Source organism: Podarcis vaucheri (genome assembly GCF_965113315.1).
Source record: "Podarcis vaucheri genome assembly, chromosome: 6".
Classification (NCBI taxonomy): Eukaryota; Metazoa; Chordata; class Lepidosauria; order Squamata; family Lacertidae; genus Podarcis; species Podarcis vaucheri.
Genome location: NC_138764.1, coordinates 41,300,369 through 41,312,380, shown reverse-complemented (window position 1 = coordinate 41,312,380; position 12,012 = coordinate 41,300,369). Strand labels below are relative to the sequence as shown.

Here is a 12,012-nt window from a genome sequence, read left to right as displayed (position 1 = left end):
AGGGAGCCATGTTGCAGTGCTCCGTGTGTGTTTATATGTAAATAAAGTAGATTAGCCAAAATGCTGAGTTGCTGAGGTCTGTTACGCAAGGTGCGAAGACTCTGTGGATCCCTAAGTGTGCTGATGTCTGTTGGCATCGGTCACTGTGATGTTCGGTCAGACGAAAGCTTTTGAACCTCCTGAACAAACAACCAGGAGGGAGAGAACATGCCAGTCGGGCATGTGTCTCTGCCAGGGTCCTACTCGAGTGTAGGAGAAGCTCCTGACATCCCAAAGGATATGTAACCAGAGGTGTGCGTAAGTAGGGGTACCACTGTACAAACAACAGCTCCTGTCAGGTCTACCATTCAGTATTTTCATGATCTAAAGCACGGGTGTCAAACACAAGGCCCGTGGGCCAAATCCGGCCCGCCAGACCTCGTCATGTGGCCCGTGTAGCCACCGCCGACCGCCAGCCTTCACCTTTAATTCTCGCTTTGCTTTTTTTTTGACACAAGAAAGCCGCCTCTTCAGCGCATGCACGGCTGCCTACAAGCCAGTGAACGTCTGCCCTCTAGCGGCGCCGGCCGTTCTACACAGGAAACCTCCACTTTAAAGAGTGGACACATAGTCCTACAGATACAACCGGCCCTTTGAGGGTGACCAAACTGCTGATGCGGCCCCCAATGAATTTGAGTTTGACACCCCTGATCTAAAGGAACTGGGCTGAATCGTTTAGAAAACTGTGTAAAATATATATATATTTCCCAACTTGTCATTTTAGCCTGCTACACATAGGCCCATAAAATGGTCTGAAGGAAAACTGAGCAGTTCTACCGCAGCCATTAAGTAGTCTGGCCCCATAAGCTGTCCTGAAAGGAGCCCCCAGCCCAAACAATATGCAAACAGCTCCAAATTCCTCCAAGGAGATGGAGGTCTGTGTGATATTTTATTATTATTATTAAAAACCAGCCATGTAAAGTCAAATCAAGCACCTTTAAACTCCTATTGATTTGTAACAAGTAAATGAGTAAGTGCATGTTCAACTCTCCCCAGTGAAATTAGTGTCAAGAAAAGTGGAACCTTAGCTGGCTCATGCACTCTGCTCCAGAGCTATAGCTATGGAGGCAACGAAGTAAGGTGAGTTTCAAATACAGGTTTTTATTATTATTATTTCCTGTAGATGAGTGTTTGCCATTCAAAGGAAAAAAGTCACACAAACACACACATGTATGGCTAATTGGCTAATGCAAACACTTAGGCAGGCCTAAAGCAACTCTTTGGATTGGGGCCATTTCTCTCTCTCTCTCTCTCTCTTACCTTCATTCCTAGTCCCCTTCTTCTTAGTCAGATGTTCGAGAAGATTCTAGGCTGATCATTTGCAAAGTGAAGTTTACTGGCGGCTGTCCTTCAGGCTGTTGTGCATTGCTGGGAACAATTTCTTTCACCGGCAGATTTTCTTCTGGAGACTCTTCCTCTCCTGTTCTCCTCTGTTCGTTTCTATTTTTTTCCTCCACAGGCTCTTCAGTACCTGCTTCCATGGCTTTGTCGCTCTGAGCACCCCATGTTTTTCTTTTTACTACAGCTGCAAAAACTTCTTTCCTCCCAGCCTCCTCCTTGTGAGACAGCATTTGAGTCTCTTCTACTGAAACTTCCCCCTCAAGTTCTTGAGGCTCTTCTTCCTCTTCCTCCTCCACTTCTTCACTCATAAACGATACTTGTTCTATCAACTTCTGCATCCCTGCCAACAGAGCTTCCTCCACATCTCGCAGCGTTATCGTTGGTTCTCCTGTGTAATATGCCTCCTCTTCCTTCTCTACTTCATCGCTTGCATCTTCTACCTGCACCTCCAGGTCAGGTGACATTTTCCCGGCCACAGTCTCTTTTGGTGTTTTTTCCACTTCATCTTGGAAGCTGACTTTACTGCCCATTCCTCCTTCTGCTAATGCTGCTTTTTGTGTGAATGGCTCGGATAGGTGTGATGCCTCTGTCACGCCAGCTACCCTTGGGGTTCCTGTGATGGTCTTCCCATGGGCTATTTCCTTCTCATGTGCCATGGACAGAGACCCCCTTTCTCTCTCTTTCCCAGAAACTTCAGCCTCTGTCCTCTTTCTAATTGCCACCTTTCTCCCTGCCTTTGTCTCTTCAAAATCCACTTCTCCTTCTCCTTCTGCCTCTGTCTTCCTTCTTCCTACTCTTTGTTTCTGTTTAGGTGCTGCCACTCCAGATCCCAGAATCACTTCTGTCCCTCCCTCTTCAACTTCCTCACCCTCCTCTTCAATTATATCCTCTTCCTCCACTGCACCTTCTGCACTGGCCACCACGCCTTCAATTGTTGCTCTTCTTCCAGCCCTTCTTTCTGAACTTGTCTTGACACCTGACCTCTCTGCCTTTCGTATTACTCTTGCTTCCTGGGCTGTCGTATGTTCATCTTCTGCTGCTGAAATGACCCCCTCAGCCTCACTATCCAACAAGGGTTCACCCACCTCAGATTCCAGTTTCTGTCCAGCTGAACCTTCATCTCTAGATATTCTTTTCTTCTCTCTCACTTCTAAGTGTGTTTTCCTTCCAGACTTTCTTTCTGAACTTGGCTTGAACGCTGACCTATCTGCCTTTCGTATTGTTCTTCCTTCCTGGGGTGTTGTATCTTCATCTTCTGCTGCTGAAACAACTGCCTCAGCCTCAGTGTCCGACAAGGGTTCACCTTCCCAAGGTTCTAGTTCCTCTTGAGCTGAACCTTCATCTCTAGATATTCTTTTCTTCTTTCTCACTTCTACAGGTGTTTTTCTTCCAGCCCTTCTTTCTGAACTTGGCTTGACTGCTGACCTCTCTGCCTTTCGTATTACTCTTGCTTCCTGGGCTGTCATGTCTTCATCTTCTGCTCCTGAAATGACCCCCTCAGCCTCGCTCTCTGACAAGGGTTCACCTTCCCAAGGTTCTAGTTCCTCTTGGGCTGAACCTTCGTCTCTAGATATTCTTTTCTTCTCTCTCACTTCTAAGTGTGTTTTCCTTCCAGCCCTTCTTTCTGAACTTGGTTTGACTGCTGACCTCTCTGCCTTTCGTATTATTCTTGCTTCCTGGGCTTCTTCTTCTGCTCCAGAAATGACCCCCTCAGCCTCACTCTCCGACAAGGATTCATCCACCTCAGATTCCAGTTTTTGTCCAGCTGCACCTTCGTCTCTAGATATTCTTTTCTTCTCTTGTTGATGCGTTCTCCTTCCAGCCCTTCTTTCTGAACTTGGCTTGCCCGTCGACCTCACTGCCTTTCGTATTACTCTTGCTTCCCGGACTGTCGTATCGTCATCGTCTGCTGCTGAAACAACCCCCTCAATCTCAGTGTCTGACAAGGGTTCACCTTCCCAAGGTTCTAGTTCCTCTTGAGCTGAATCTTCGTCTCTAGAAATTATTTTCTTCTCTCTCACCTCTAAGTGTGTTTTCCTTCCAGCCCTTCTTTCTGAAGTTGGTTTGACTGCTGACCTCTCTGCCTTTCGTATTACTCTTGCTCCCTGGGCTGTCGTATGTTCATCTTCTGCTGCTGAAATGACCCCCTCAGCCTCACTCTCTGACAAGGGTTCACCTTCCCAAGGTTCTAGTTCCTCTTGAGCTGAATCTTCGTCTCTAGAAATTATTTTCTTCTCTCTCACCTCTAAGTGTGTTTTCCTTCCAGCCCTTCTTTCTGAAGTTGGTTTGACTGCTGACCTCTCTGCCTTTCGTATTACTCTTGCTCCCTGGGCTGTCGTATGTTCATCTTCTGCTGCTGAAATGACCCCCTCAGCCTCACTCTCTGACAAGGGTTCACCTTCCCAAGGTTCTAGTTCCTCTTGAGCTGAACCTTCATCTCTAGATATTCTTTTCTTCTCTTGTTGATAAGTTTTCCTTCCAGACCTTCTTTCTGAACTTGGTTTGACCACTGACCTATCAGCCTTTCGTATTGTTCTTCCTTCCTGGGGTGTTGTATCTTCATCTTCTGCTGCTGAAACAACCCCCTCAATCTCAGTGTCCGACAAGGATTCACCTTCCCAAGGTTCTAGTTCCTCTTGAGCTGAACCTTCGTCTCTAGATATTCTTTTCTTCTCTCTCACTTCTAAGTGTGTTTTCCTTCCAGCCCTTCTTTCTGAACTTGGCTTGACTGCTGACCTCTCTGCCTTTCGTATTATTCTTTCTTCCTGGGCTGTCGTATCCTCATCGTCTGCTCCTGAAATGACTCCCTCAGCCTCACTCTCCGACAAGGATTCATCCACCTCAGATTCCAGTTTTTCTCCAGCTGAACCTTCGTCTCTAGATATTCTTTTCTTCTCTCTCACTTCTAAGTGTGTTTTCCTTCCAGCCCTTCTTTCTGAACTTGGCTTGACCGCCGACCTATCTGCCTTTCGTATTACTCTTGCTCCCTGGGCTGTCGTGTCTTCATCTTCTGCTCCTGAAATGACCCCCTCAGCCTCACTCTCTGACAAGGGTTCACCTTCCCAAGGTTCTAGTTCCTCTTGAGCTGAACCTTCATCTCTAGATATTCTTTTTCTCTCTCTCACTTCTAAGTGTGTTTTCCTTCCAGCCCTTCTTTCTGAACTTGGCTTGACTGCTGACCTCCCTGCCTGTCGTATTACTTTTGCTCCCTGGCCTCTCATTTCTTCATCTTCTGCTGCTGAAATGACCCCCTCAGCCTCACTTTCCGAAAAGGGTTCACCCACCTGAGGTGCTAGTTTCTCTTGAGCTGAACCTTCGTCTCTAGACATTCTTTTCTTCTGTTTCACTTCTAGAGATGTTTTTTTGGTCCCACCCCCCCACAGGCCTGAAATGTCTTGGACTATTTCCTCCATTTCAGATGAAACTCCTTGTCTGACACCTTTGCCGCCATATACTAGGGCTCCAGAAACAGCTGCTTTTTCCTCATCTGTGGAGACAACCCCTTCAGGTTTTGACCCCAGAGCCATGTCTTCTGCTTCCACAAAAGAACCATCCTCCGGCTGGATTTTCACATATATCTTGTCCTTCACACCTCGCTTCAATAATTTGCCTTCCTTACTTTCCATATCATCTCCCAAAGCCTCTTCTTCATCTTGTGTTTTCTCTCCCTTCCCCAGAGAACTCTTTGGTTTTTTGAGCTTTTTCTCTGCTTTTGCCTTTCCCCCAGCTGCCTTTCCTTCCTGATGCATGACCTCTTTTTCGGCATTGTCCACATCTGATTCTACTACTGCTTCTTCCTCCAGTTCTGATGCAAGCTCCTTTTTTCCTGCTCGTTTTGCTTTACGAGCTGTTACATCTTTGCCTCGCAATTCTTCTCCCAAAGCTGTTTCTTCGGGGCCTTCCTCATCGGCAAGCTCCTCTTCGTCAAGTGCTCTTTCCTTGCCCACCATCTGTCTTGCATGTTCCACTTGCCCCGCAACCTTCTGTGATTCAAGCGCTCTTGATTCTTTTGCCAAGGAAGCTCCATCTGGCACTATTAAAATAAGCACAGCATGAGTTGTAATTGTGATAACTCTATCAGTGTTGGGTTGGGCTTTTTCTTTAAAAAAAATACATTGCAATGAAAGGTGTCATATTTTTCAACCTTCCTTGCAGAGAATGGCTTGGCTTAGCCATTGTGAATCATCTGATGAGATTCTGCACTGACAACTTGTGGGCTAGATTGTGTGGATTAACCCATGAGGGACTGATGTGTGAAGGAAGCTACCTCGTGGGAATACACTGGACATGTTAATTTTCTGGACCCACATGGTTCTATAGAGGTCAAGGCACAATAATGCAGGAGGGAGCCTTCTCCTGCTTTGACCCATTTTGTCTTGCTTAAGAAACTGCCATGTGTTTCTGCCCCCTCCCACATTTTTTAGTAGCAGCAATTTCTATATAAGCAGAAAGTTGTCAGTCAACCCTTCTTTTCCCAATAGCCTTGCCCATAAACAGATATTTGCCATGTCACTGAAACTGGAATATAAATACTCAGACAGCAAGTTCATCTTGCAGAATAGCTCCATACCAAGTGAAGAGTTGCTGAATGATAGCATTGCAGAGATGAAAGGCATCTGGCAGCCATTAAATCAAGCATATAAATATTGATATGTATACACACACACACACACACAAGTGGGAATGGAGTGCTCAAAAAACAACTGGGACCCCAGTATCAAAAGAAAGGGGAGCACTACTCCACACCCTGATCAAAAATAGACTCATTGTGCAAAGTGCATTTGATACTAATGAAATTTATGCAGGTTGGAATTAACTGTTCTTGTTGATTTCAGTAGCGGAACTGGCTGTCCAACCCTATGCATGTCCAATTTTCCACCCAGCAAAGGGTATATAGGCTGTAGCCTAAGTTTATTTTTCCAATTGGACCTGTTGTCATTAACTTGGGAGATACTTCACAAGCCTACATGTTATTAATTTCGCTTGATAAACTATGTTTGATAAATTATATTCTAAAATGTTAAAGGATATAAAGGAGTGGAAAGAATCATATTGACATCTATACAGAGAAATGGTTTCTTCCTGACTTGTATGCTTGTATAATCTAAACACTTTGCAGGAAAAATTGTAGGAGCTGAAGTGCTGATGGCATCCATCTATGCCCTTATATGTGATGTTCAATGAACAATGCAATCATACCAGACAAATCCTGGAATCAAAAAGCTGCATCTGAGGGGAATAGAGCTGGAGAGAGTGGTTATAATTCAGTCAGAAGGTCAAGGGAGGTAGTGAGGGAAGTGAAGCAGTATTGTTAGGAAAAACCACCATTTCCCTAGTGACAAAATTGTTTATGGAAATTGTAAAATTTGTACAGTATAGTGTGAAGTAGGAGGAAACATCAAAAGCTTTCTTCTTTATCCTCCTCCATAGTCTAATCAAGCACATGCCTATCTATCATGTAGGCCAAGACTTTCAAGTAGAATTTGGGTAATTAAGGCTCAGACTGGACATTGCAGGACATGTGTTGTTGATACTGCTCCACATCTCCCCATGCCATCTAGCAGAAGGCAATATTTTTGGTGCTTGCTTGCTCTTCCTTAATGGGAATACTAGTTAAAAGGTGGGTTCATTCTAACGTGGTGGTTCAAGTCTGATCAGTGCAGCTTTAAGAATTTAAGAAATCTGCTGTATCAGACATGGCAAAGCACACAAAAACACTCAAACACACAAGCCAGCCTCCAAACAACCTAAACAAGCAACCTTTTTGTTGCTAGTTATTCAGACACAATCAAAACTACAAAATGAAGGAAATTAAAAGAAGGATGAGATGAGAGTATAAAATAAAAAGAATAAAGATCAACTAGTATTGGAATGGGTTGTGGCACTTAAGGCTTTATCATTTGATTTTACCTTTATGTTTATCTCCTTTATATTTATCTTTCTTAGCTATGCTCTCCTCCTCCTCATCCTCCGTACTGGAGTCACTTGGTTCAGGTTCAGAACTCAAAAGTCGATCATGTTCCATGGCCTCAGCTATTTTCTCTTTGACGGATTTGCCATCTTCAAAAAATAGCACAACAATCACAAAACAGGGAGCAAAAGAGAGAAATTGGGGAAATGCTGATCACACATTCACTTACAGGTTACTCTACTAGCAATTAAGGATGCCACTTAAAGTCCATGTCACCCACATGGATGCATTAAACACATACATAAAGCAAATAGCATCCCATCTATCAGATATTAAAATTGCATGCAGTGGAATTTCCACAATACAAAACAACTGCCACTACTACTACTACTACTACTACTACAACTACAACACACAAGTTACAAAAAATACCACCAGATCATAAGGTGATCTTTTTGTTCAGAAATATTTTTAATTTGCACACAAACCAAAATAACAAGACAATAGAAAAACTGCAGATAAACTCAGGACATTTTTGAATACTAAGTTTCCAGATGCAATTCCAATGATTCCATCAATTCTCTAAACAGGTTAAATAGCTTGTGAGCTTCATCTCATTTTGATGCATGGGCAGATCCGAATGCAAATCCCCATGCTTCAACAAACATTTGATATTCCTAAACGCATGAGAAGCAACATGTCCTATTCTGCTACATTTCCACCACATTCTTATTAGGCCATGACACAGTTTAAAGTTGTGCTAATATTTTCATTGTAACCTCAGTGCTTATGCAATAAAGTTTATTTACATTTCACTTGTTCTTAACAGAGTATGTATTATTAATATTGCATTCCTATTCGCTTAGCAACCACTATTCCCGAAACAGAAACAGAATATTTTTTTCTTCTTCTCGTCTCCAAAACGACATGTATATAAAAAGAAATCACTGCTGAAAGTTGCAAAGCTCTCTGGCATTAGTGTAGGTTTCTTTTAAAATAGGAAGGCTGATGGGTTCTGCCTAGGTGTACACACCTCATTAGCCCCATTGGGAGCTGAACCCTCCTCAGCACTGCTTTGTTTACAAGTCTTGTACACAAGGAATTTAAACCACTTGGTGTGTAAGGATGGTTTTCTTCCAGTTCTGCAGTGTGGGTAAAACAGGTAGGTCATTGTAGTGAGAGGCTTGATGCTGCAATGAATTATGCACACACTGGCACCTATCCCATTCTAGTCATGCTGCCTACAACCAGTGGCGGAAGGGTCTGGATGTGTCTAGGAGACAAATAATTATACAACTTTTAGAAGACATCAGAAGGCAGCCCTGTACTGGGAGGTTTTTGATGACTGATGTCTTATTATGTTTTTATATGTGCTGGAAGCCACCCAGAGTAGCTGGGGCAACCCAGTCAGATGGGTGGAGTATAAATAATAAAATTATTAATATTATTGTTATTACTGAGCTGTACTTATTTTATTTTATTTCAGTCCTGCCTTTCTACCAGTATAGGACCCAAGGCAGCTCACAATATGTAGATGTAGATCCAAATGCTCATCCAGAATGGACACCAGCGCCCTCAAAATACATGGAAGCCTGCTTCTATAGGGGGGTTTCTCTTTCTTGCTACAAAATAAAGTCCACTGAAGTTTTGTTTTTGCTTTTGCTTTTCTTCTGTCTCCCCCTTTATCTGCAATGATCAACCCTATTCAAGCAGATATTCAGCAGACTGCCAAAAAAAAAAAACTTTTTGCAAAAAAAGAAAAAAAAGGGAGAGGCAGAAGATAATTTCAGTAGCCAGGCAAAAATCTCAACACCTCCAGCTACCACAGCAGTAGAGTCTAGAGACATCCTCTGCTAAATGCTATGTTAATTCAGATCCAGGACTATCAAACAACTGTTTAATTACCATGTTCAGAAATCTGAGCTAAACAGAAATGATGATACCCTTCTGCACTAAAATCTGTGGCAGGCCATTAACTCAACCCACATGATTACTCCATGCTTCCATTTTGTATTAGAGCACTTAATCCTATGTGTGTACTTGTTAAGTGGTTAATAACTTCATTCTTCAACAGTACTTAAATATTCATCTCATCTAACAGTCTAATTGGGAAGTTGCTCACATTGAGAATCCAGCATATGGATGAAGGGAAAGATTTCAAACAACTAAAACACCCATAAATAATTCAGCATAATCATCCAGAACTGTACTTTTCGCTCTCTCTTTTTTTCAATTTTCCTCCGTGTTAGATACATAACAAATTGCAAGGCAATGAAAAGCAACCCAGCCAAAAGATGTTTGCAAACCATTCCAATTTTCATAACGTTCTGCACATGCCAAACTATTCCATTGAACAGCACAAAGCAATAAGAAATAAACCATCAATGTCTATTAATAGAAAGCAAGATCACTGTATAATTCACCACCAGATGATTGCAGATAAAAATACAAATCAGAAGAATTAGCATGACTTATGGCTTTCTTTCGTGTCTGCACCACTATGGGTTGATATTAAGTGACTAGAATGATCTCACTACGATCTACAGTTAAAAATTATAATACTACACACCTTAATTTTTTCTTTCCCTCCAAGGGGTTTAGACCCAGAAAAAATAGGAATTGATTGTGCAAACAGTATTTTATCATCCAAAATAATAATAATTATATATATGGTTTTAGAGGAGGGGCCATACCATAGCTTGTTGATAGAACACGTGCTTTGTGTGCAGAAGGCCCCAAATTCAATTCTTGGCATCTCCAGTTTAAAAGGTCAGATAGCAGGTGATATGAATGACCTCTGCTTAAGGCTTTGGAGAGTTGCTGGCAGTCAGAGTAGGAATTCTGGATAGGATGAATAGTTTGGCCGGATATAAGGCAGACTCCTATACTCCTATCTTCAATTTGCTATGTTTAAAGCTATGAAACTTGTCCATAATCTCACAATAAAAAAAGGTGGAACAGAAATTTTTATCTCGTGTCTCACATATTCATCACTCCAAACAATAAAAGCACACAAAGATGTGGTTTAGATGTCATTATGTCTTTGAACCTATAAGAAGTATACACTGATTAACTTCGTTTGATGCAATTGTTTTTCCCTATGTTGATAAATAGCCTTTCCAGCTGTGCTTTCAGATGGGATGGCAATCAAGTTTGGGCACTGCTTGATCTCAGATCCATTTCACCTGCCTGTCTCCCTTTTCCATCGAGGAAAGTAATAAATTCAGCTGTCACAAAATGCCACGCAAACGATAGTAATGGAGACAAGAGGAAAGCTCGCCAAAGCCTTACATGTTAAATCACACAGACCACAATTATAGCACCCAAAACAACAGCATGGCACGGACGTTTCAGAGCATGACACTGCCAGCAATTTGGCACACACAGTAAACTGAGGGTGGGAGCGGGGAATCACATCGTTCTAACATATAATGTTGTGTTTCACATGCCATCATCAAAGCTTAGAATGCAAAATGATGCAGTCAGTCAAGAACAAGCAAAGCCACACACTTGTATGCAATGGACCCATCAGAGTTCTGACTGCAGACCATACTTACCACCTTCATCCTCATCTTCAGAAGGTCCCCTGCTTCTGGTCTCTGCTCGACGGCTGTGTTCAGAATGCCCTAACACATCCTTCTCCCTGTCGTCCCTCACACTCCTATGCACCGAACCTACAACATTGCCTTCCTCACTGCCTGGACTCGAGTCTTGACTTCTTGCCTTCCTGACTTTGTGAGAGGTGCCTGCCACATCTCTGGCTGCTCTGCTGGTGGCGTCCCCCATGTCCGGCTCTTCCTCCACATCGATTCCTTGGCCTTCCTCTCTTTGGGTCTTTGCGGTTTCACTTTCATACCCTGAATGTCTGTCGGTCTTCTCTCGCTTGCGGCCTCGCTTTCCCATCTCGCGGTCGGAGTCGTTTTCACTGCTGTATGGCATGCTGCTGGAGGAGAGGGAGCGTGCAACCTTCCTGTCTACAAAGAGTAAAAGACAATTTCATTTCAATGGCACCTTACCTCTTCTCAGCGCTTAAAATCGTTGCTTGGAGGGTCTTGCTGAGAAACCTAGGGCTGTGTGTGAAACAGGCCTCCCTTCGCAGCAGCACAAAGTATTGCTAGGGGGATGTGAGAGCCCTTCAGGTTAGTGCTAAAGCACCAGGTTTTATAAGAATGAGTTCAATCTAGGCATCTACTCTTTAAAATATTTCTGGGGGATTGAGTAGTTAAGAACTTCCTGCTTCTGAGTCTGCTCTTATGGGTACATTAAAGATCAGCATAAAGCTGTCTCCAATATTCCCTAGTTACTTTTATGCCAGGCAAGAGAGGCTTGTTTTCACTGCAGTGATCTATCTGCTTCCTTTTCTTGTTGTATTTAAGGTGGGGGGGGTTGTGTAACTCCTTTTAAAAGGTGTTGTCTGTCTGTTTTGGGGTGTGTTTGCCCGGGTCTTTCACTTGAGGATCTTCAACATCAGCGCCTGTGCCTAAGATGAAAATGCAAAGTTTTGCTGAAATCCTTATTCACCTTGCTTTTGGCTCAATGATTCCTGTGCTCTAAAACACAGTATCAGAAAAAAATCAGTAACCGTATTTATTTTTTCTGAAATATATGTGTAACACCTTTCATGCACAAGGTGGTGTAAAAAGGAGAGGGGCAATAAAATTACAATTCAGAATAAAATGGCAGCTGCTAGGTCAGTGGCAAAATGCTTAAGGAGACCTTGA

General features: G+C 43.0%; 1 protein-coding gene across 3 annotated transcripts in view; it reads right to left on the bottom strand.

Moving 5' to 3' along the window:
* ERICH3 (glutamate rich 3) overlaps positions 1-12,012 on the bottom strand; it is a gene marked incomplete at its 5' end in the record, with an annotated part of 66,463 nt that overhangs the window by 1,616 nt on the left and 52,835 nt on the right. For all 3 annotated transcript variants that reach the window (XM_082227208.1, XM_082227210.1, XM_082227209.1), the window contains 3 exons: positions 1,300-5,413; positions 7,291-7,440; positions 10,849-11,265. In XM_082227208.1, coding sequence (XP_082083334.1) covers positions 1,323-5,413; positions 7,291-7,440; positions 10,849-11,265 — 4,658 coding nt within the window. In that variant the 3' untranslated portion in view covers positions 1,300-1,322. The remainder of the gene's footprint in view (positions 1-1,299; positions 5,414-7,290; positions 7,441-10,848; positions 11,266-12,012) is intronic.